The sequence below is a fragment of the Centruroides vittatus genome, unplaced genomic scaffold (genome assembly GCF_030686945.1).
Source record: "Centruroides vittatus isolate TY-2023 unplaced genomic scaffold, ASM3068694v2 contig_1476, whole genome shotgun sequence".
Taxonomy (NCBI): domain Eukaryota; kingdom Metazoa; phylum Arthropoda; class Arachnida; order Scorpiones; family Buthidae; genus Centruroides; species Centruroides vittatus.
This window is the reverse complement of record NW_027120915.1, coordinates 183,255-210,807: the sequence shown is the minus strand read 5'-3', so window position 1 is coordinate 210,807 and position 27,553 is coordinate 183,255. Positions and strand designations below refer to the sequence as shown.

Sequence of the window (27,553 nt, the reverse complement as noted above, 5' to 3'; positions counted from 1 at the left end):
TCCAAAATTAAAGCAATTACATTTTATAATGTAACTTCTTCAATTTTGGATATAAAATAGTCATTTCTATATTTAAAGACTTATTATAGTATATTTATATAAAATTATTACAGAAATTCCAATTTTTAGGAAAATTTTAATGCAACTCCTAAGACTAATAAAATGTACTTTCTAATTTTATAAATTTTCAGTTATGAATTTCATAAGATAATGATAACAAATTTTACTGTAACCCTTACAATATAAGTGGAGTTTGAAAGATAAATAATAATAAAAAGATGAAAGAGAAACTGGCTTGGTACATGGAGTAATTAAAGTAATAATACCCATGTGTATCATAAATGACTAGTAATATATATACAGGGTATTTATAAATGAATGGTGTGGTTTAAAAAATTAATAATAAATCTATTTATTACCTTATATGGGCAAACCTTACAGCATAATCAGGTAGCCTTTCCCATAGGTTTTCCCATATAAGGTAATAAACAGATTTATTATTAATTTTTAAAACAGCACCATTCATTTATAAACACCCTGTATGCGTTTAAAGTTTGGCATACCCCTTCAACTGAGAAAGGTAAATTTCCTGTACAATTGCTTTAATTGGGGCATAATACCAAGTTAACAGTGAATCTTCTAGAAGAAATAATTATGGCTCATAGATGATTGAGAAAAACATAACATCTTAAAGTTTTATTACACCAATATTAGTGAAACAAGTTTTAGATAATTTTGCTGTGTTATATAATATAGTGTTAAAATGTTCACTTTGTAATTAGTAAACAAACAGCTAAGCATATGTTTTTAATATTTTATTGGTTATTGGTTTTTATCACTATTATTATTGTTTTAATGATATTATGTGGTTTATACATGTGCGAGTCTTATAACATTGCTAAATATTTTTGCCTTATAAATAATATATGATTACCTAACTAATGATGGCCATTTAACACCAGAAGCTGATATGCATTTTAGGAGATCTATAAGATGATAATGGTTTCAACTGTGTGATAACCCTTCAATAAAATTATGTACTACATATTTGTAGAAAGTATATTGTATTTATATAAGATTTAAATTCCAACATAATTTGTTCAAAAACAAAAAAGATTTCTAAGAAAAAACCAAAACATTGGTATATACAAGATCCCTGTTGGTGTCAATGGAACAGGTAAAATTATCTCATATACAGAAAATATAATCCATGACTTTAATGAGAGGATGAAAGAACTTAGGGAGAGCATCAAAAAAGGAAGTTAGTATGATGCTGGTAAAAGTATTATTCAAAAATAAGAAAACAAATTGTGATATCTAATACAACTAGCATGCCTTTGAGATTGTGAAACAATTGGTTATTTATTGTAACCAATTCTGATATTCTGCAAAATACGACACATGAAGGCAGAGTAGATTCATAGGTATGGGTTATGAGCTCAATGCCAAAATCTAAAAACATTTCAATTAAAATAAATAGTACATACATTTCTTCAAGTAACATCTTTCAGCTTTCGTGCTCAGGATACTAGAGTTATGCATAATTTCTTTCCTGATCTGCTACCTGGAAGATGCAATTCTACCCAGGTTCCAGCATTTCATTCTACTATATGCTAGATATGTGGATGAAATCTACATCTTACAGTAAAAAAAAAAACTGGACCTGCAAAGCTTTCTTTAAATAATCAATGACCTTATGGGCAGTTCCTACAATTGAAATGGGGATTGAAATGCCAAACAATTTCCATATTACATCAGGCTATAATAATGCTACTATTAATAATTAAATATCAAGTAATTTGGCCTAGAGGTACGCATTACGCACATTTCTTATTATAATTAATACTTGAAGGCCTCCCTGAAATAAGCTGCTAACAGTTATTGTTTTGAAATTTCATATTTTTGCACATAAGAAGTGAAGCCTCAAATCTTTGTTTGGGCATTGCAATATTTTGAATTTCTCTCCATTTTGTGCTAAAATGTGCAATATTCTTTTTACACTTGCCAAACCTGTTGTGAAAGTTTTCCCCATAGGTCAGCAGCCGAGGAACAGGGTAAATTATCCCAAATGGGGTAAAAATTAAATTATTGGGGATAATAAAAAAATCTCTCCAAAACCTAGAGTAAAAGTTTTCAATGAAATTATTGTGTTTCAAAATGATAATTTTATTTGGTTTGTCTATTATTTATTATTTTCATGATTCATTTTCAGTGTAAAATGATTCAATAAATAGTGTTTTATTTAAATTTTATCAATTTACTCTTTTTCAAAGTGGGGGGTAATATCGACTTATGCAAATATATTTTGGGGTAATGGCTAAAAAAGTTACCCACCCCCTGCCGTAGGTAGTGCTAACACTCAACCAAGATAGTTTCCTCAAATAAAGTGAGTTAATGTAGTGAAACACAAATTTTGTCACAAACCTGACAATGACAATATTAATGGTGACAATAGCTTGACTGATCCTGATTGAGCCAAAAAGTCAGATATGATAAAGAGGTAAAAACATATAACCCAGTTATCATGTTAGTTAGCACATTCTTTATCTATGAATTTCTTCCTTTTTCAGTGCTATCCAACAATATCTACTTTTTAATTCTGTTGCATATGAAGTTGATTGTACAAATTTCATAATTTTATTCAAATTTAAACTCATTATTCTGCATTGAATATGAAAGAGAAATGTTACATCTTTATGAACTATGGTGGTAAATTGACATGTGGCTTAAAACCTTATGAAATTTTTATGATCTAATTCACAGTTTTCTGTGATTACAGCCAGGAGTCCTGAAATAACACCCCAAAATCCAACAAGAAAAAGAAGTCCATAAAACTTCAGCAGAAAAAACAATTGTGACCATTTTTACATGTTCGTAATTTGTCCGCACTGATTTTTGTATTAAAATATTTTTTATTAATCATATTTTTTTGCAGTTATGTAAAAGGAAGGCAATCCTGCCATGCATTTTCTATCATATACACTGATATTGAATGATGTCCAAATCTGCAAGGTAATGTTCTTGTCCCTACATGGATTGCAAAACAGCTGCAAGAGAATTGAAAATTTGCAAATACAGCTGAAAGATGGAAATATTTCTCCCAAAGGTAATAAAAGAGACTAGTGTTTCACGAATAATATCACCTCATGTTTCTTTTATGCATTACCCTAACGAATAACATGTACATTATTTCTAGGTCAACATGGAAACAAGTGCAAGTTTCTTCCTGAGGATGTTCAAATAAGCAGAGATTACATAGCTTCTCTCCAAAGTATCAGAGCCACTAAAGCAGAAAACATAACACATAAAACATATGTAAATTGTGATTTAATGATAAACTCACTACACCAGGATCATTATCTTATATCGTGTGAAGAAAACTAGAAGCCAGGCATTTCATTGTCCAAATTTCAAAAAATATTTTGGGAACACTTTAATATTGATTTCAAGTTGCCTAAATCTGACACACAGATACATGATAATCATCGTAAGTGGCACATTTTAAATACCAGGAATGAAAATGATAAAGTCAATATAGAAATATTGACCAGAGAGAGACCTGCACATTCAAAAGACAGAAGCAGCCCAGGAAACAATATGCAAGTTCATAGAAGCAGCTGAAGATTCCTATTACAATGTGCATTTCATTACAAAAAACAGCAGACATCTGAACCTTATAAGAATTTCCAGGATATTTAATGCCAACACAAATATTTTCGATCTGCACAGATCATCTTCAGATTAGAATGTTTTCAAAAACTGAAAGCAGAAATGGAACGTTTTTAAGATCATTCGAAAAAACATATAAATGTATTAATTGAAAAAACATATAAGCAAGAATAGTGCTTTCCATTTTGAAAACATTCTAACCTGAAGATGATCTCTTGTGCAGATAAAAAACGTTTGTGTTTGTATTAAATATCCCAGATATTCTTATAAGGTTCAAGTGTGTGCTGTTTTTTTATGATAATATATTCCAGGCTTACTGTGTTTGTGCATTGCATTATCATCAACTTGCAATAAGCTCTTCCCTCTCCAAAGCTGTCAGATGGACAAGCCTTTTATAAATGAAAATTGTGGACTTTTAACTTCTATGTTCATAACTGTGGATCTAATACAGACTATACATTCGTATGGTTGAAAACGAAGCATGGTAAAGATCCAATGAGATTACAAGTTGCTTACTTCAGTACTGTACATAGAAATTCAAAATCTCAGAGGAAAAATACTTCCTATTACATCAGACAACTGCAACAACCAAAACAAAAACCGGGCTTTCATTGCAATGTGAACATCTTTAGTTCAATTTAAGTACAGTAGAGAGTCGTTAATCTGAACCCTGGTAATCCAAATCACTGGTTATCCAAACGATTTTTAGTTGGACTGTGTCGTGCTGAATCGAACGTTTTTGATACTAGATTTACTTCTAAAGTATAATTTTCATGTTTTTATATTCTTCAATATATTTATTTTGTTTGTACAAAATAAAGAAATAATTTTTAATGATACAATAGCCTCGATTATTATTATAAAAATTTTCGTTAGGCTTAAAATCAAGGAAAATTCAACATGAAGCGACACGCAACGGAGGAAAATTTGAACATCGGACAGGTTAATATATTTTTTCATACATAATCGGTTATCTGAACAACCCCAGTCCCCAACTGATTCGGATTAACGACTCTCTACTGTACTTTAATGAGATATGGCATCATTTTCCATTGGTGGGACACACCCATTTGCCATGCATTTGAGATTTTGGGTGCATCAAATTATATGCAAAGAAACATGAGCCCAACATCTACAAACCAACCCACTGGGAAAATGCAATCAAAAAAGCAAGTAGATCTAACAAATTTGTTTTCAGTCAAATGAGAAATGAAAAATTCAAAAATTACAATCATTGATTAAAGAAAGCACAAAACAAGCTCTCACCATTGAAAGACTCCCTATAAAATTCTCTAAAGCTGTAACATTCAAATTCACAACATCAGACCCAAATCATGTGAATGTTTCCTACAATTATGCCTATAAGAATAATGTAAATATAGTTAAGGCTTCACTGCAGAAAAGTCGTAGACAATGTGTGATGCTAATGAATCCAAATATTTATCCAAGCTAAAGATATCAAAAGATAAGATGGCAAGTATGTTTTTTTTAATGCAATGAGTTCCAGTTGTGTATCAAGGGTTTTATAAGCAGTTGGTGTCAGATGATGTTGCTCGGCAAGCAAAAATACTAAATGTTGACTGACATTAGGAGAACACTGACAATGTCATTTGATAAAGAAAAAATAATGACAATTTTCATTTACTTTTGATATCAAAAGTTAGAGATTCTTATTCAAAAATTTGTTCAAAATTTGTATTTTAAATTTTAGTCAGTATGTCTTACTGTTACCTTTGTACATTCCATTAAAAACAACTATGAATAACTTTGCATGTGTTGTTATTCAAAACTATGAAATAATCACAACACTTTACAATTACAAACCTACAGGCTATCCTAACACAAAGGCCAATTTAAATAGCAAACTCTTTACAGACATATGGGGTTATCCTACTATCAGCTGGTATTGTGATACATATTTTTCGAAGTATCAAACACAAATTCGTGTTAATAACAACCACTTGGCTTTTTTCCACCTTTATTTAGTTGATACGGTACACGTTTCGGGCCTTATGCCCCTCATCAGTCAACTAAAATAATATAAAATAATGTATACAGTGTTTTTACCGACAAGTTATATAAACATTTAAACGTATATAACATACTAGTTCTTCCCCCAGTATGGCACTTGTACACGGTAAGTTTGGACATCACAAACTCGAGAATAAAAGTTATAAAATTCTTGTACATCTATTTTGAGTTAAAAAGTACAACTATTTAATATAACAATAAATTTAAATTAACTATGAATAAAACTGGGACAAGTTCTTACTTTGTTGTTCTCTTATACTTCTTAGTAGAGATGGTTAATACACAGTACATTTTCAAAGGTCGTTCGAGCACTTTTGGCTTGTTTATGTTGAAACAGAATCCAGAAAATTTCTTTAAAGACAAATTTGTAGACAAACTTTGGGTATAAGTCTTAGTCTGAACTTTCCCCTGTTGAACGTTGTTTAGGTTGTGTGACATTTAAAATTTGCATAACTACATGTAGGGGGTTGAAACAAAGTAAGCCCCCTAGTGGTATTTTTGGTAAAATATTAAGATTTATTGACTAAATAAAGGTGGAAAAAAGCCAAGTGGTTGTTATTAACACGAATTTGTGTTTAATACTTCGAAGAATAATACAACACGGTTTCACAAAAATCATACATATTTTTGTCATTACTGAAGACAGTGATAGAAACTGAAAATGTAATGCTACAAACTAATAGCAAAAGAATGCACTAATGATATGAAATGGAAAAGAAAATCATAAGTACACATTTCCAATTTAGAGATTTAAGCAAACTTTCAAATCAATTATTTCAAAATATAGAAAGAGGGTTAGCACCTTCTACAAGGAAGCCCTTCAAATATAATTAAATATTTAATAGTTAATTTAAAAGGTTCTGGAATAATAGAATTATCCCAAAGTGGGACTAACCACAACTCCTATATGCTGTGCAGATATATTGCCAGTTATGCTACCTGGACCTCCTTCCAATCTTTGCTTCCAGAACTATTATTAATATAAAGCCATAGTATGAGAATGTGTGAATTCCTTAACACCTGCAATCTTTCTCCAATCCAGATGAAATTTTGGTTATATCCATTTATGTTCTGACAGAAAGTATAGGATACTTATTTGGCAGAAATATTAGCTATAGAATAAATGTATTATCAATTTTGAATCGGTGATTGCACTTACGCTGCAGTGACCACATGACATTCATGCTTGACAAGGGAATTTCCCTTAAGTTACATTTTTAAATATTTTGACAAATGATGTATTTGCCAAAATATTTCAAAAATGAACAAATTTTTTATAAATATTTCTGTAGTGACTACAAGACATTTTATTAACCAATCAGAAGTAATCATCTAATGAGCCCGTTTAAAAAGTTATCACTCCTCTAATTAACATATGTACAAGTCATCTTAGTTTTATAAATGTAGAATTAAAAAGACTTATTTGTTCAAAAAAAAAAATGCCCAGGAAAGGCATTGGTCAGGTAAATTCTAGATATAAATGAATAAAAACAACAGAGACCCCAAAGGCCACAAAGTCAGACTTAAGCAACATCAAGTAATAACAGCTTTGTCAAGGGCTGCAGAAGCAGCACCACAATGTCAAGTTTAACTTGAAGCTCTTCTCAATTCTTCAATCTCTATTTTCTCATAAAAAATATTTTATTATGCTTGACAAGGGAATTTCTGGTTAATTTTAGATATAATCATACTCAGGAGAATTAAACTTCTGTACATTCTTTTGGACCTTTCAATCACATGCAGAAGTAGGGAACTACACCAATGTATCAGCCAATCTTAATTCCTTTCAACTCAATGTCAAACTCTGCTTTCAAATCCATGATAAAGTGAGCATATTTATACACGTCTTTCAGCATTTGAGATGTCAAGCAATGGTTAAAATTTCGTTCTATTTAACTTCTATTTTTATTACTTTTTACTCTTAGCAAACTATTATAATCTCTCTAATATTATAAATGCAGATTTAAAAATTAGTCCTACCTTAAAAAAAGTAGCAGCTTCACTTAATTTTAAACGTATAAGAAAATTTTCTTCTGATGCTAATTTACTTTCAACTTCTTGGACTAAAGCTGCAACTAGATTTCCAGCATACTGTTCATGTTGAGGATTATCAGGATCAAGTTCCATCCTAATAAAAATTATATAAATTTACTTATATATTCTTCAACTAGATACATTAAATAAATTCCTGACTACATTAAATAAAAATATTTTATAATAATAAAATACTACAGTAGAGTGTCGTTTATCCAAAAGCCGATCAACCAAAATGTCAGTTAACTGAAAGCATTTCAGTCGGAAATTTAAATTTCTGCTAGTGCTGTGGTACTGGCAGAAATTTAAATTTCCAACTATGTCTTGGGCTACTCCAATATTTTTGTTGTTGTTGTTGTGTGTGTTTTAGCAGGTAGCCTTGGCACTTTTGTGTGGTGTTTTTCTGAGGACTGTGTGTTGGGACTTGTGTCGTGCTGAATCAAAATCCGTTTCCATCTAGGGACATTAATTTTGGATCTGTGAATTTTATACTTGTGACAGATCGTGCTGTAGTTCTTGTACCATTTGCAATGGCAACTAAACCTAAACGCATTGTTCTCAGTGTTTCCGATGAACTTAAATTATAGATAAGTTGAAATGTGGTGCTAGTAGATCAAGCTTAGCTTGGAAATATGGAGTTAGAAATGCCACAATATCAGACATTAAAAAGAACCGTGATGCTCATTAAAAAATTTACGTTAGGCTTAACATCAATGAAAATTCAACATGAAGCGACATGCAATGGAGAAAAATTTCAACATGGGATAGGTTAGTTAATATATTTTTTCGTACATAATCGGTTACCTGAAGAATAAGTTATCCGAACAACCCCAGTCCCCAATTGATTCGGATAAATGACACTCTACTGTATAACCATTTTTTCATATGAAAAACTAAAGAAAACTGAAACAAACTAAGTTTTCAGTCAAATAATACTGAATATTATAATAATATTTTAAGCAAATAAACATGATTTCTTCAAAAATGAAATCATAAAATACAAAATTTTTTTTGCATTTCAGTAGTACTTTATCAACCATGAAATTTCTTATTCTCTCTATCAAAATATATTATTATTTAAAAAGCAGACTACTTGTTATATTTTTATAGGTTGCTTTTGAATAAATTACTTTAACTTTTACAGTGAAATATATGTACTTTTCTGAAATTGACCTATTGGGGTTTCATTTGTATAAAAATTTTTATAAACCAACAGAGTTATAAACCTTTAATGCTATATAACTGTTGTCCTGATGCCTTCCCCATAAGATCACGTCCATTAGATTAGGCATGTTAGCAAATCCAATATTTCAATATACAGAGAAAACTATAACAACTAATGAAAAGAGATTCAGTTTTTAAAATTATTATATACATAATGTTTTTCTTGTATGGAAAATTATTGGAGAAATATTATCAAATTTTGAATAATTTCAAAATTTTAAGTCGTCAAGTTCAATCATTAAGACTACATATAGAGAAAGATTCTGTGCACTAACTCTTATGAATAAAAGATCTAGTAAATAGGAATACAAATTTAAATAAAACATGAAATGTACAATAATAAAAATGAAGAATATTTAAATTTATTAATGATTTCAAAACTTTAAGAGCTTCAACTGAAAATATAAAGTGTTTTATTTATACAGTCGATTTATCTTAAAACAAACACCAGTAAAGCAAATTCTCATATTAAAACAAATTTTTCTGTTGTGCTGGTAAAATGCCATTTTCATTGTTAATTTTCACATGATAAAATGAACAAAAATTTTCCCAGAATTTGTTAAACCAAACTTAAATTATCTTCACAACTCCCAAGAAATAACTATTTCCAATAATGATTTTATTAGTCACATCAAAAAGTGTAAAAAACAGTGATACTGTAATAAATGAAAATTAGTCTACTAAAAATAGAACTTCTAGTAAGTAAAAACTGGTTTGACCTCAGATTGTAGAACAATTCAAACATCTGATCATAGCAGATCATTCTACTGTACTCAGAAGTAGACATTAAAGTTTAAAGATATGAACCCTTTTAAAAGGATGTGGTCTTATGAAAACATGCTAGTTTGCATATTAAGGGTGCATACAGTGATGTCTGGTTTGGATATTTGTGCCAAATTTGGCTTCATGTTATCTACACCAATTCATATTATTATTAAGAAAACAAGGTTCTATTTAATCTCAAAACCTCACCATAAGAGCAAATAATCTTAGCAATTTTAGTATGTAAAAATACAGAGTTAATGATAATAACTTATAAAAAAATATACCTAAAAACATTATTATTAAATCAAAAGTCTATACAAAATTATTCCACTAGTAAAGAAAAACATCTTTTCCTAATATAAATCTGGAATCTACAAGATAATGCTTTCTTCTAACAAATTAAATCAATTATAATATAGTAATATAGGGAGTATAAAAAAAAAGCATTAGAAAGTTGTCATCTAAACACAAATATAAATGTAAAAAGGTATGCTATTATCCAAACTTATTTTGCTTAAATAAATAAAAATTGATGTTCTGTAAAATAAATTAGTGCCTCATACTTCAATGCTAAATTCAACAAAAATTTCTCTCAGAGTTCAAAACAATACTTTGAAGCTTGAACTGTATATGCAGCAAAAAATGTGCTTGAAACATCTACATAATCTGTTGTGTACCCAAGTCATCTCTCATTCTCATGCTTTGCAGATATGTTTTCAATGCTTTCTTTCACTTTATTTTTGATCTATTTGGTTATACATATTGTGTGTTATTCATCAATTTTTAACAATTTCTTCCTGCAATTTTTCTTTGTCACCAGCTTTTGGACACACAATACATTTTGTATCCTTTTTCCTTTAGTTCAAAAATTCCCAAATTAAACTTTTTAAACAATATTTGATATGTTTGAAGTTTAGAAACATCTTCTCCATACACAATACAATTTTTTTTTTACTGTTTGTACAGCATTATATATAGCCTTTCCAAATCTCAAAGCATAAGAAAATATTAACACTGTTTATCATCATTATTATTTTACTTGAAATGTAACTACAAGTACTTTCCACAAACTTCAGATTGTCTTCTTCGGGTATACAAAAAATGGAACCTTACAAATTTAAAGTATCAGTTAATGTGTTCAAAATGCAATGCAAATTTAAAACATATTCTGTAGGATGAATCAAAACATTGAAAAAACTATAATAATAATAATAATAACAACAACAACAACAGCACACAACTGGAAGACACCTGGTGTGGACAACATTCACAATTTCTGGTACAAAAAGTTTACATCACTGCACCAGGAACTAGCTAAACACCTAACACACATCATCATCAATCCACAAGACATGCCAAAATTTCTTACTCAGGGCATCACCTACATGAAACAAAAAACAATACCACAGACCCCACACAATACAGACCAATTACATGTCTTCCAACATTCTACAAATTATTGGCATCCTGTATCGCAAACAAAATATACAAACATGTTGAAAAACACAACATTCTTACAGAACAACGAAAAGGTTGCCAGAAATCACAGGGGATGCAAGAACAGTTACTCATAGATTAAGTCATTCTACGACAAGCATACAAACATCCACATGGCATATATAGACTACAGAAAAGCATTCAACAGCATTCTGCACAGTTGGCTACTACATATTCTACACACGTATAAAATACATCCATCACTCATTGCATTCTTCCAAAACACTATGCAGCACTGGAACAACAACACTACATAACACTTCCACACAAATAAACCAAATATTTATTAGGTGAGGAATTTTTCAAGGAGATTCCTTGAGTCCTCTCTGGTTCTGCCTAGCCTTGAACCCAATATCCAACATGTTAAACAACACACAATATGGCTACAATATCAGACATGAAAAAACAACACAATCTACACTGTCACATCTCAGGTATATGGATGACATAAAACTTTATGCATCCACACAAAAACAACAACATCAACTCCTACAAATCACACATTCATACACCAAGGACATACAAATGGAGTTTAGCCTAGATAAATGCAAAACACTTCACATAGAAAAAGGAATCCTGAAGAAAAAAGATTTTGCACTTGGAAATGGAGACGTTATTGAATCCATGGAAGAGGGTGAGTTCAAGTATTTAGGATTCAAACAGACCAAACTAACAGAACATACACAAATAAAGCAAAGATTAATTAAAGAATGCCAAAGTAGGTTAAATGCTATTCTAAGAACACAGTTAAAGCAATAAGCACATATGTCATTCCAGTACTCACATATTCTTTTAGAGTTATACATTGGACTCACATAGATCTTGAGCAACTCCAAAGGAAAACAAGAACAACACTTACTAAACATAATCATAATCATCCTAAATCCGCCAGAGAAAGTTTAACTCTTCCACGTAAAGATTGTGGACGTGGCCTGATAGACATAGTTAACCTTCACTACAAACATATACAGTCACTGTGAGAGTTTTTATACAAAAAACAAGAAACATCACAGTTACATAAAGTATAATTCTAGAAGACTCAAATAACACACCATTGAACTTATATGGACATAACAACATAAAAAGCATAGACACCATTAAGCAATCATGGGCTTGAAAGGCACTCCATGGCAGACATCCTTATGATTTTGTTGACAAAACTGCATCAAACAGCTTAAGGTTAGCTTGGGGATGCCTTTTTGGGGAGACGGAAGGATTCATGATTGCCATATATGAATCCTTCATAAATACTAAAAACTACAGAAAACACATACTCAAAGATACAACATATGCAGAAAATGTCACATCACGCCAGAAACTATATAACACATTACTTCCAGTTGCAAGCTCTTGGCACAGACAGATTATTTACACAGACATAATCAAGTAGCAAATATAATACATCGAGAGCTTGCAAACAAACACATATTATTAGACATCATGAACCATACGACAAATACATTCCACAGACAGTATTGGAAAACAACATGCACAAAATGTACTACGACAGAGCCATAATCACAGATAAAACAATTTACCACAACAGACATCACACTCATTGACAAACACAATAAAATCACATACTTTATGGACATATTCATTCCAAACACTCAACAATATACAAAATACATGCACTGAAAAAGTCAGCAAGTACACAGAACTTGCCTAGGAAATAAGGCATCTATGGAGGATGGATAGGGTGCTAATTGTACCTGTTGTTCTCTAATTGTACAGGTGTGATACCACACACACTACACAAAAGCCTGAGAACATTACAATTGAATACAAATACATACATCACACTACAGAAGGCCACTATATTGAATACATGCCACATTGTTAGGAAATTCCTGAATACAGACACTGACACTGGTACACTTACTTTATTTTAGTTTTGTTTTGGTTGCTATGCCTTGACTCTGGTCCGACATAGTACACAGCCACTGGTGTCAACCAAGTATAACTCACTAAACCCAACATAATAATAAATAAATAAATAAAACAGAAATAAAAAAAGGTGCAAAAAAATGTATAATTTAGAATCAACTCAAACAAAAATTATTGCGCTAACTTCCTGTATAACGTGCACCACATTGCCAGAAAGTCAAGTGAAGGTTCATTACACAAACTACATGTTATGTAAAGTGACACCTTTATGAAAACGACCCTGCAATCTGAGCACCGTTAAAGTAGGATGGCATTGGCCCATAATACATTGTAACCATTTTCTAAAGCATTTCTAGTAAGTTCAGTAGTAGTCTGCAATTTTTGATATTGTCTTGATGTTCTTGAAAGCAACAAGCCAATTTTCTAGTTGTGGCCCCGATATAAAATATATTGGAACACACTAACCTATATTTTAAATTATTCTATACCTGAAGAAGACAATCTGAAATTTGTTGAAAGTACTCCTAGTAATATTTGAAATAAAATAATAACGCTGACAGTGTTAATATTTTCTTAAACTATTTGGCGTCTCATGAAGAAATTTCATGTGATACCAAATAGTTTCTGAAGACATTTTGACTTAATTTTATTCAAACAAAATGTTAAGTTAAAAGTTTAAAATAAGTTTTCTAAAGAAAGAACACAATCACCAATGACAGCAATACCTGATTTAAAGGAAAGCTAGAATAAAAAGCTAGAACAAGGAAGAAGATATATTGTACATCAATCTCATTAAGAAATCCCTGGAAAAAGACACAAAACAACAATGTCCACGAATTTTGAAAATATTGAAATTTTCAAATAAGAGACAACACACATGCTTGTTTCAATAAAAAAAAAAAAAATGTTCAATGATGGTATTTGCAATTAAAAACTGTGATGTTCTGTACAAAGATGTCTCCAATCCTCAAACCATCTTGTTGAAGATGGTCTGAGTGAAAATGTGTTGTAAAAACATTGTTGTACAAGGGGATTTTCCCAATTATCAAACAGTATTATAGGAATATCACGTTGTATGAAGCATACCTGTAATTTCTACAATCAAAAAACTAAATAACTGTTTAGTTTTAAATTAGTTGTTAATTTAATAAAGTGTGAAATTTAAATACATTACAGTAGAGCATCGTTTATCCGAATCAATTGGGGACTGGGGTTGTTCGGATAACTTACTTTTCGAATAACCGATTATGTACGAAAAAATATGTTAACCTATCCCACGTTGAAATTTTTCTCCGTTGTGTGTTGCTTTGTGTTGAATTTTTGTTGATTTTAAGCCTAACAAAAATTTTTATAATAATAATCGTGGCTATTGTATTGTTAAAAATTATTTCTTTATTTTGTACAAACAAAATAAATATATTGAAAAATATAAAAACAAAAAAATTATACTTTAGAAGTTAATCTAGTATCAAAAACGTTTGATTCAGCATGACACAGTCCAACTGGAAAGTTTTCGGATAAACGATGCTCTACTGTATTTCATATTTAATAGTTCTTCATAATCTATTTATGCATTTTTGTGTACAGATCGTTACATATGCTTTATGTAAATGCACTGACTGTCTATTATGTTAAATTTTAAAAAGTCTTATTCTGAATTCTTATTTTAATTTATAATTCAGGAAGTAAACTACCATGATACAGTCCAAATGTACTGACATTTGGCCTGTCACAATGTGCATTTTATAACTTCTAATTTGAAAATAAATCATCATAACTTGGCCAGAGACAATCATGTTAAATGGATAAATGGATGGATGGGACAAGGCAGTGCAACACATGGGTGATCTGCTAAGAGGAGATGTCTCCTGGGAGGACTTTATGCAGGTACAGGCCTAGGAGTGCTATTTCCCCTTTGAAAAAGTGAGAAAAGTGAGTTGAAATACAGAAAAAGTGAATAAAAAGTGAGTGCAATAGTGACAAAACAAAGTGAAAACACAGAAGGAAAACTCAGCAAAACAGCAGTAAAAATTGTTATTTCTTTTTATTCTGTTATGGTTAAACATATTTTAAAAATTTCTGTATATACTGTAATATAGTAGCCACTCGTTATATCGCGTTTTTTTGGTCCCCTAAATTTTAAAAGCATTTGAGTCAATTAATTTTAAATTACCAATTATCACTGAATTTCTATTTGCAACGAAATACAAGAAAGAGCTAAATATGCAGAACAGGTGGATAGATCGATTGTCATTTGTTTCCTTTTGATATAAAAGTTGTTTATTTATTAGTTTTAAGTACAGTCTCCTCATTTACAAGTTTCTGTGAATTCGAAATTTCATACATTTATGTGAATTAACGGTATTGCGTCAATTCACATAAAGGTGTGAAATTTCGAATTCACCGCATAACGTGTAAGGAAAAGATCTCTCTAATTCTGAACGAAAACTTCTAAAATTTTTATACAGTAGTAACTTCATTTTGCTTTTTAGAGAATTTTTACTCTGTAATTTTATAAGTTTTGATGTTCTATTATATATTCAATATTCATTTTTTTTTAAATTTTCAATTACAGCATTTATAATTTTTATTGAAAAATATAAACTACACGAATTTCTAATAAGCGATTTATATAGTACTGTATAATAAAATCGCAATTGATGTTTTGTTTTTATATCGACAGTATTTGTCTTTCAATGTCATTGTTAAAGAAACAATGCTAAATGGGCGTTCATGGTTTCGATGTTTACGTAAACGTCAATTAATTCGATATAACCTACGAATAAAATTCAGGATTGAAAAACTAAGCTTATTTTATATCAGAAACACTTGCTGATGAAAGAACAGAGATTCCATAGCATGTATAATCTGTTTAGTAAAAGCCCAGAATTTTTATTACTCGGTTATATCGCGTTTTTTTTTCTGTTTCCCGATAACCAGTGGCTTCTGTATTTCCAGTAAACCATGAATACTTGAAAAGTCTTTGGCTTCTGTAAATAATCAGTCATGAAAGATGATGTTCTTTTATTAAGATTATTCTGCATGTTATCAACTTCCTTCTATTTCGCTTCCTCTTGCTTTTGAACACTTAACACTAATAAGCATCACACGTGCTGCTTGTACTTCATTCATGTTCTTGCTGTTAATAGCCTTCTCCAGTTTTTTTGTTTGCTGCTTCTAACAAAACTTAGACTGTCGCATGTATTTCATTTTCTTCTACATTTTTCTGGTTTAAACTCAGTTGCCGTTCCATAATCTTCATGTTACGAACAGCTTTCTTTTGTTGTTTTTCTTGTTTTTTTTTCCTGTCTAATTGTCACTATATTTGTAATTATTATTTGTTATCACCTTGATGTTTTTATTCTGGTTAAATAATTTTCATATCTGTAACTCATATATTTATTGTAACTCTGTTATGTTTCATCCGGTTATGTATTACGGCACCGGTTATGTACCTTTGGTATCTTTTTAATTAAATAACTGAACTGTTCTTCAAAACATTTCTGTGCTCTTTTTTCCGTTTCTCTTATTCTTTTAACTTCTTTTCATTTTCCAATCGTTCTTGATAATTTCTATGCACCGAGGAAGCTAATTTCAGTCGTCCTTTGCAATAGGTACAAGGTGTGGGCTTTGGTCATACATGTTTAGTCCCTCCTTAACAATCAAAAGTGAATTAAGCATTCTTTCCAACACTGATGCTCTATCAGGAGAAAGTGCCCGGCATAAAATTGATCCTCTCATTCATGGGAACGGGATTTTCGATGCTGATTTCACTAATTTGGCTATTCTCGGATATTTATCATTATCAGAAACTGTTTATTTTTTAATGCTTCGAGATGTGTAAATATTGATTTCCAAATAAAATAATAAATCTGAAATAAATATATTCCAAATAATATAAGTAAAATAATATTTTATTAATGATTTCATAAATAACAAAAAACTTTTTCCTGCAGATGAATAAAAACCAACATCGTTGCAAAGTTGTTAACCTTTGGGAAGCCTGTGAAAATCTTTCTCACAAGCAATTAAGTGTTGTACTTTTTACAACACTTCGAATATTTTAATTTATTTGGTAAATTTTATATGTAAATATGAATTTACATTTTCGTTTACTTTTTTAGTCTCTCAATTAATGCACAATTATAATCGGCATAAGAGAAGATTAAAAAATGGATATTTCACAAGCAAAGTAATCACACATTTTATGAAAATAACACTTACTATATGGAATAATTATACTTGTAGTCAATTTAAACATACATTTATGGGAAGATGTAGATGTGATTTAACGTTAACAATATGCTATGAAATCATTAAAGTAATTTTATTAAACTCAAGTTTATGAAATTATTTAAAGATAAATCAAGCAAAAAAATATTTTTGTAAACGACAACTCCATAACCCGATTGTTAATTAAAACCAAATAATCTGCCAAATTATTGGGCTATAACCAGGATAACTAAATGGTCAGAAATGAAATCTTTTTTAGTGGTAGGAGGTTACGCTACTATCTCGTGTTAATTTTAATAATTATATATTTTGAATTTAAAAGCGGCAGCAGTGTTGTCAGCTTGAGAGATTAATCCCTCTGCGTAATGTGCTTTCCCCTGCAAAAGGACTTTAGTGATTTTCTTAGAAAACAGCCAAAACTGCAGGGATGCTTAGAATACTTATTTTTAAACTCTGTAGAAGGAAATGCAATTCGGATAAGGTAGATTTTGGCGAATAATGAAAATATGGCATGAGTACATAACTTTACTCAACACTGGCTTCTGAATTTGTAATGAGAGGGATTTTTTAAGTGCATAAAAGATTTTTTTAAATACGTTAAATAAATTTTTGTTTTCTATAACCTAATGACACTGAGCGGGCAGTTGCAATTTTGAGTCTGCTCAGGGCCGCGTATTTTCTTCTAAAAAATTCTATTCTGATAGTCCGATAATTCGGCAATTCGTTTGGCTTTAAAATTATTTTTGGTTTGCCCCACATCTTAATTAAGCACGTGAAAATGACCAAAAAAGTGAGAAAAGTGAGGATACTTCAGAAAAGTGAGTACAAGTGAGAAAAGTGAGCGACTCCGAGGCCTGCAGGTAACAGGGTCCCTATTTAGGAGTTAGACTAATACCCTGTTCACACTGAGCATTTCAATCTAGATTGTGATAAGACTGGCGACTGTGTCTTGGTGTGACCTCTCTCAACCATTTTAATCTGGACTGAAACAAGGTTCAATCACTATAGACACGAGAATTTTTGTAACTAGATCCAGTTATTAAGAGAGTTCCCACAATCCCACATGTGCAAGAAGAAACAAGATGGCTGCAGAACACGTGTCGGGCTATCAACAGAGAAATAAAGATATTTGGAGAGACAATGAGATCTGGCTATTATTGTATACATGGCAAGAAAAAGTATTTATTTCTAACAAAACTTCCATTTTGTTAGTTGGTGTTTATGACTTACCACATAGTTATGTCAGGTTTACCATCACATGCAATAGTTGGGTTATTCTCAAGTGGACTGCCTGTGAGAACAGCTAGACATTTGACTGGCGACAGTTACAATCAAGATCAAAGTAAGTCGTGGATTGTGTCTGATCACAGTATAACGTTACCAAGTCTCCAGGATTTGTTAGGAGCCTCCCAGGATTTGGCAAACATTTTTACAATTCTCAGATATCTAAATTGGGACTTGTTCCTCCGGTATTCACACAACAAGACACAATTTTAGAAATATATATTAAAACAGACTAAAGTATAGATACTATCATTTTTTATATTGCTGAGAACAAAAACTGTCAAATCTGAAATTTTTTACATCTGGAATGGAAAACTCCCAGAATCAACTCTGGGAGAATCATAGACAATAAGGAAAACCCAAAAAAATTCACATGGCCATCCTGTTGGTAAAGTATGAACCTATGACCAACTGTTCTGAATGGATAAAACCAATAACCCAGTTTTTTTATCCAATTGGCCACTAGTAGACACCCAATAACGAACAATACCTGGCACCACCTGAATTCAATCCTGAATTCTCAGAGATAGGCTGATGCCTTAACTGCCTCGGCCATCCAGCCAGCAATATATGGCATTGGGCACTTTGGAAAAAAGTTTCCTCTCCAAAGCTAGAAATTCCTCACAGCAAGCCAAGCAAACATTCATAAAATTAAATAAACTTATAATTACTGCTAAGCTGGGTGATGCTAAGCCTTTAGAAATTGTGTATGTATGGTGCAATATATGAACAATGAAAATTCTGTTGCCAACATAAATGTAATTCAATGCAAGTATCACAGCTGGATTTTACATAGTTTATTTATCTTTAGCAAACAAGCATTACAGCTTCTGTCCTCAATGCAATATTCATTAAAACTTACAGACTCTAGGGAACTAATGTTATAATTTTTACAAAACAAAAATTTTCCATTGTAGAAGACCTTTGCTCTCTTTCCTAACCCCATTTAAGCCAAATCTCTTCCAAACCTTGAGTTTAAATAAAACAGTGTATATATGGGTCTATATTTTGTATATATCCCTAGGCCAAAATTTGTTGCCATCAAATGCTATACAGAAAGCTTTGTACAAATGTTCAAGATTTTAGATTTTGAAAATGAAAAGGAAATTATGATGTAATAAATTTAATGCACAAAAAAATTACTATAATTAAGCAGAAAGATTAATATTTACTTGCTTGTTAAACCCAGCATTATTAATTGTAAATTTCAGAAATATATATGTGCTGCTCACTTGCCAAATCAATTAACTTCAAAAAACAAAAAGTGGACAAAATGTATACATTCTTTTTTAAAATTCATTTTAAAATATAAATTCAAATAAACATTGTAGAATGTATTATTGTAGATGTAGCTTTTATTTAATGACACGTAAAATATATAAGATAGCATAGATATGCTATAATCGTTATTATTATTACGATTTTGGTGTGATTGAGGGAGTTAATCGATTTGGCAAGTGAAAAAAGTAATAACATCACATTCGGTCTTCACATTGTTTTTTTATTATAGAGAAACTTCATTACTGTACATTTTTTTATTAAAGATTTTTTGCAAAAATGAATAACAACAGTTCTGTTACTGTTACAATGGTTGTTAATATTATATTGTTTAAATAGATTATTCAGCAACATAAATGATGTCTTCTTTATCAGGTCCCATGATGTCGATTTGTTCTTAAATTTTTCTAAGAATCACATTTAAGAGGAGGATTGAAAAAAATTATTTTCAGTTTTATCCATCTTAACATAACAATGTAATTTTTCTTTTTTCTAAAAACAATTGCTACCAAACTTAAAACAATCATTCAACAATCCACAAGTATACTTACTTCTGAGGTAGTTGGACTGTAACTAATTTATTTTTTTGTCTGGTTCAATGTCATGACTTGGTAAAGGTAATTTCTTTTACTTACTTTTTGTGATGAGATAACATTAAATAATTTACCATTACTTAATGTTATCCATACTGTCAAGGCACTGGTCTACACATATTGCAATTGCAATGCTGCAGAGTGGGCTGGCGAATTTGTTAGAGTATGGAGTTAATTAGGTTGGCTTATGAAATAAATAAATATTTTTTTCGATGGCCAATAAAATTTTGTAATTAAGTAGTATTGATCCTTATTATTAGGGAAACTTATGAATATAAAGAGTTAGAAGTATATCAAGTGACACAGTCTAAAAACCTTTCACAGTGTTGTATAGAGAACCAATGAACGTTTTCGGCCTCCACCAAGGCCTTCTTCAGGTTGAGAACTAAAAGTAAAAGTTATCCCCACATGACCGCCAGAATGGTGTATTCCGTAAAATAAATAACCTGCGTGTCGCATTTTACCCTTCCTCCCGCGACCGTTCAAATTTCTCAAACAGGAATCGCCATGCATGCGCGACCGCGTCCCCGTCCTTACTGTTGATGCAGGTGCCTTTGACGCTGGCTTTATATATCTCCCACGCTTCTAGATGCTGTATGTAATCGAAACGGAAGGCATCCCAAATTAACTTTGTGCTCGGGAAGTCCACCCGAATTTCCGGGTCGGAAACGAGCGTCGTAAGGGCTGTGGTGTGTCTGTTGTTTTTGTGTTAAGCACTCCAGTGTTACTAGAAGACGTTGTTATTGCGTATATAAAGTGTTTTGACACTAAAATTTTAAAAAATTAAAAATGTGCTTGTTAATCAATTTGGCTTGTGAATGGCTCTGTACAGAGCTATCAATTTGGCTTGATAGCTCTGCTACAGAGCTATCAATTTGGCTTGATAGCTCTGCTACAGAGCTATCAAGAAAGGTGCTAGAGCAGAGTTACAACCCGCTGTGGTCCCAGTCAGTTATGCTCGGAAATTGTAATAATCGGAAAATCGTTTTCATATGGGAGTCTCTACTAACCACCACCTTGGAGGCATGCAACTCTCCCACACTCGACCTACCCAGTGTATGGGTCACGCTGTACAAGCAATTAAACAACGATAAACATCCTACAGCAAATGTGTAGCGTGAGCCTAGATCCACAAATGCGCCGCTTCGCCTATCACGGAGTTTGCCATTCGTTCAAGTTCGAACACTTTTGAGCATTTGATGCGTGTTCCTAACGGTTTGGAAAGAAGTTTTTAATTCAAATTGTTAAGCGTTCTGTTTTTGTCGGATAATTTCCATTCGATTTCTCACTAAGTCTTGTTTTCGCCTGATGACGACGTCCATAAGTGCGTCAAAAGTGCTTGCGATGAAAGGACACACTAAGTATAATGCCAATCTCAGTGTTTTTCTTTAGTTTAGAATACAATATTTGGCGTGGGAATCGCCCTATTGATCATCAAGAGATGGAAACTGCAAAAAAACCCAATACTTATGTATTTTTCACAGTAACACTTTCAACTGGATGCACATGGGTGCTGTTTGCTACCCGTTACAGTAATGATATAGCACATCTACTTTATTACTATGACAGTAATATAGCACAAGTGACTATAATATTTGATTATATACTTTTTGTATAAATTATATTTAGTTTATTATTTTTTAAATTTTTTGCCAATAGGTGGTACTACATGTAGTCAGCAAATCAGATGTAAACGCTAATTGATATATAGAAATTCAATCAAAATTTGTGAAGTGACACACACTTTTAACTTAGATAATGGTATAAGTTAACATAACTGCAAAATTTCATAATAAGTGATTAACTGGTCTATGAATTCATAGCAAACAAACATATATCCTCATTTATATATATAGATGATTAATTATTCAAAAAAAATTTTGTATTTTAAATATTTTATAAAAAAACAATATAATAATTTCATTGATAAAATTACTATATTAATTATATGTAATAAAACCAACAATTTTTATTTTACCATGGTTTCTCTTCAATCCATTGTGCCAAGGCAAATCTTACTTCAATCGGAAAATGGTCACCATATACTGTATGCACCTGTCTCAGTGCATCTCCTTGTAATTGCTTAACTTTTGCCCACAAGGCCATTTAATTCTAAAATTATAATAATTCTAAATTACTTAAAAGAAAAAAATTGATAATAATTATAGATTAATATCACATAACTAAATAATGTCTTTGTTTGAAATGTTAATAAAAATGCTTGTATTTTTTGTTTAAAATAATTTTATGCATCAAAATATTCACCTTCACATTCAATTACACTTTCTCAACAGGAAGGCAGTTTGAAAATACTATTTTTATAAATGATTTGAATGACTCTGGAAAAAAATCTGTGTTTGATGAACATCAAGGAGTATTGTTTCATCACAAGTGCTTGAGTATTGTTCAAAGCCTCACAGCAATTTTTACAGTAAGCAGTTAAAAATAGTACATGGAAAATTAAGGCTAAACTTGCCCATCTGTGGCAAATCATCAAGATGTTTTGGTTTTTAAAACAATGCTCACTCACATGGGCAGACCTAGATTTTTTGGAGCCAAAGGCTTATTGAAGTCCAATGGGGGTCCCATTTTTTGTTAATACAAATACTACTATAAATTATCATTATTATATTATTATTAACTATTTTTTACTTTTATGATAAGTGCTCATTGTTAATGAAAAAGTATTAAAAATGTATGATGATAATTCAATTTTTTCAACCTTTGACACTTGGGACTCAGAGCTTAAGCCCTATTAGTCCCTATGTAGACCTGCCCAGCTCACCCATATGTTGAAGAAATTACAAGAAACAAAATAATGCAATTGGAATAGAACTTTTACCTCATCCTTCCTATTCTACTGACATATCTTAATCGATTTATCACATTATTTTTTTATCTTTGGATAATCATATACGTGGAAAATAATTCACAAATCACCCAGCTATAAAGAGAGGAAGTAACACAATTTTTAATACTAAAAAATGGTATTTTCAAACAGCCATCCCATTAGGAAAGTGTAATTGAATGTAAAGATATTGATGAATAAAATTATTTTAAACAAAAATACGAGCATTTTTATTCACATTTCAAAAAATGACATTATTTAATTATCTAATTTCTGTTATTTTAAATTATAAATTTTTTCTATATAGAAATAGTAATCAAATTAACAAAATATATTCTGCAAGATATCAATGAAAATGTCCATTTACTAACCAAATATCAGATTTTTATTTTGGTTACTTATACATTAGAAGTTAACTAATTTCAAAATTTGGTTTTACAAATTATAGCTTAAATTAAACTATAAGCCAATCAGATTATTTAACACACTATTTTAACTATTTATAAATTTAAAATATGTTAAATAGTTCAACAGTTTGGCTTTACAATGTTTGAGTAAACAGAGTTGACCTCTAGAAAATTTAATAATTTAGAATTAAAAGTTATAGATAATTCTAAGGATGCTAGACCATGAAACATTCCAGATTCTGAAATATTGGTGCCAAATTAATGAACTTCAAATGTATATAAATTAGATTCATATAACTATATAACTATGTCTGAAAACAAAGACAAGGCTTAGAAATTATTATAATTATATACGTGGTATGATCCAAAAGTTCAGGGACTGCAGTAATCTATGACAACAAAAGCATGTATTTGAAGTTACAGCGTATGAAATGGATTCTACCAAACCACCTCTACGTGTTCAGGTTAATTTCACCCATGTCATGTGATTAAACCGCAAGCACTGCTGTTTTTTTCCGGAGATAGTTACCTTTGTTTTGTGACGTAATAAAAGTGGAGTTTCAACAACAACCTCCAACATTTCAACTTTGCCATGGTAGAATCACCGTACATCTTTCTTAGCAATTTTTAAGTCTCCGTAGGTGTTTTACCTAAACGCTGACAAAATTTTATGTTGCGGTTGTTCTTGAAACTCCACTTTTATACCCCTAAGATTTTGTTATTAATGTTAACACTTCAACAGTTCTTAAAAAAGAAGTGCATATTAATCACCACAAACGTTTTCGAACTGCTGGGAGTTCTTCAGGTGTGAGACTGAATTACTAATGGGACAGAGTGAACCGTTAAAGGAAAAAAACCTTATTATTGTTTCTCTTTTTTTCTTTTAATGGTTCACTCTGTCCCATTAGTAATTCAGTCTCACACCTGAAGAAGAACTCCCAGCAGTTCGAAAACATTTGTGGTGATTAACATCCTTTAATTTTTATTTTTTTATATCACACCATTTATAGGTTCTAAGAGTGCAGTATTTTACACATCCCGGTGTTCTTCAGTGCAGTTTAGTGTAAAAATCAATATTCATAAAACTGTTATTATGCATTTCTTTATAATTTGTATCCCATACTGTCCTTCAATTTATATCAATTCCATTAAAATAAAGTAAGTTAAGTGTCCTCATGATCTCAGTGTCATATTTGACAAAAAAATTAACCATTCACAATCATATTTCACACATCATTAAATCTCTTGCTATTAGACAAGGCATCATCTGGCACTTCTGTAAAAATATCTCTTCAAATTCCATCTTCAGAACTATTTTTTTTTTTACAAATTTTCAGTCAATTGTAGATGTCATTGTCTACCCATCTGGACAATGACTGCTCCATACTTTTTTCAAAAAGTACAATCCAAATTATATAAAGTTTATTCTTTGATATATAAATTCTGTAATCTTCCTTATACCGATAACCCTGATGTTGATAGTTTGCCTAGTCTACCCAATCTCTCAGATCGTTTGAAATATTTCAACTGCATACTTTGTTACAAATATTTTAATGGTCAAATATCAAATTATTGACTAGGTCTTCACATTTTTGCCATAAGAACTCACAATACTTCTTTTTTCACCCCTTTCATATAGATCTTATTTTTATCACATAGCTTCTCATATATTTCCAGTAGAACAGTACAGGTATACCTCGGGTTAAGTCATTCTCGATTATATGTTGTTTGACAAAAAAAATATATGGAAAAATAAAAATCAAGTTTAAGTCATTTTATTCAACTTTACCTCTGTCCGTCACAAATACTGAAGTCGTAATGTAAGGAACTGAGTCCGAACGTTATTTTTATTTTATTATTATTTCCGTTTTATTATCTTTTGTTTGGGGTTTATGTTTATTTAGGACGAAGGTTCCCCACCACTCTCTTGTTAGTAATGAAAAATGAAGATAAAACAACTCACAGAGAAATAAGCGCCGTAGGAAAAAATCTTGCGCACTTGCGCTGCCCGGCGGAAGTAACAGTCCGCAGAAAAAAAAATGGAGGGGGGAGTCCCACAATCACTAGTAGAGAAATACTTGATAAACCGTCTTAAACATCCCAGAAAATTATAATAAATATTTTGTAAACGGTTTATAAGCTTTGTCGGAAACTTAAAGCTGCCAGAAAAAAAAATTAATGTTAGCAACTAAGTATGTAAATAAGGGGAGTAACCCAGCTCAAGTGTGACGTCACCTCACAATATAAAACCCGTACGTTAATTGAAGAAGAAGAGGTGAGTTCCAAACAGAGGTGATTTCCAAACCGAGGTGATTTCCAAACCGAGGTGATTTCCAAACCGAGGCGACTGTGAGAGCGAGGTAGATTCGAAAGCGAAGTATTTTCTGATAGAAGTCCAGATTGATAATTGGACGATCCAAGGTGTTAAAGAGGAGTTCGATTGACGATATCGAAAGTATTGAGGAAATAGTTTCTTCGTATAGTGAGGTGACGGATAGACGTTTAATTAGTAAGAGATTTTTTTCATAGTTTCTAAGTATTTGATTGTCGAATTTTCAAAGGGGAAATTAATATTAAGTTAAGCTAAGTAGCTGAGTTTATTGTCAGGTTGACTTGTTGATTTTCGTTAATAAATTTTGTTTGGATTATTGACATTTGTACGTAGTACGTTCTAGTTGCTAATTAAATATATTTGAACTTTTGATCTGACTTGATATTTATCAAGTCAGATCAAAAGTTGATCTGATATTTATCAAGTCAGATCAAAAGTTACACTACTAATTTTTCGGTGCACGCTTAAAAGCCCAGGTCTGGCAAACTAATCTCGAATCCGCGTAAAGTACCCGTTAGGTTAACGGAAGTTTTACCGACCGTAATTATAGTCGGTTTCTAAGGAAACTAAAATTAAGTACTTTACAGTAATATCACTAGAAAAGCATTAAAAACACATAAAATCATGTTACTGTACAATAAATAAGAATAAAAGTATATAAAATCATATTAAAATACTCAGAATCAGAATTGAAACAGCTGTTGATGCTGACGATCCACAGCCATCTATGTCCATGGTGTAAATAAACAAATTGAATGTAAATATTGGTAAATCTATGTATATAATCGAGACGAGTTGATAATAATAATAATAATCAGCGCAGAGCCCAAATGGTTAGGAGTTGAAAGTTGGTACACAGTTAGGGTACGTCACGAGAATGCACACTTAGAAGGGATTTTTCGAAATTCTTCCCCACGGGGGACAGGGAATGGATTAAGGCTTAACACTTCCATCAACAATGGAAGTGTTAAGTAACAATGGAACTGTTAAGAGAAAGTGATGTGCAAGATGCAGATTCAGTTTTTTTGTTTTTGCGGGAAATCGAACATGTTTTTAGACCCATCTAAAAATTTTGTAATTAGTCTGGAAACAGGAGGGACCCAATTCTTGCATTCTGTGAAAACGGGTAACATTGACTGTAACGTAATAATCTTAATTTTCACTAAAACGGTTAGGAGTTTGGTCATTAAATTTGGTTGTAAATGATGCTGCCAAAGTAACAGTTAATTTTTAACACTGTACTAGAATTGTACACGTTTTTTCTGCATCCCCTTACAGATGGGACATACTAAATCGTAATATCACTGGTTTAACATTGAAATCCGTAAGTAATATAAGATGGGAGAGCAGAGTAAATGCAGAATAAATATATCAAATATTTTAATGGATTTTTTTTTAAAACTCCTGTCAACTATACAGAACTATCATAAAAACATGCCAGTAAACTCCTATCGGTTGGGTTAAGTTATAA

At 31.2% G+C, this 27,553-nt stretch overlaps 1 protein-coding gene across 5 annotated transcripts in view; it reads right to left on the bottom strand.

Moving 5' to 3' along the window:
* Positions 1-27,553, bottom strand: part of Stat92E (Signal transducer and transcription activator Stat92E) — a 126,680-nt gene that overhangs the window by 85,088 nt on the left and 14,039 nt on the right. For 4 of the 5 annotated variants that reach the window (XM_067262426.1, XM_067262427.1, XM_067262428.1 and 1 more), the window contains exons 2-3: positions 22,474-22,607; positions 7,681-7,828 (exon numbers count right to left, since the gene is read on the bottom strand). In XM_067262426.1, the coding sequence (XP_067118527.1) occupies positions 7,681-7,828; positions 22,474-22,601 (276 nt within the window). In that variant the 5' untranslated portion in view covers positions 22,602-22,607. The remainder of the gene's footprint in view (positions 1-7,680; positions 7,829-22,473; positions 22,608-27,553) is intronic. The other variant, XM_067262430.1, reaches the window with a different exon arrangement.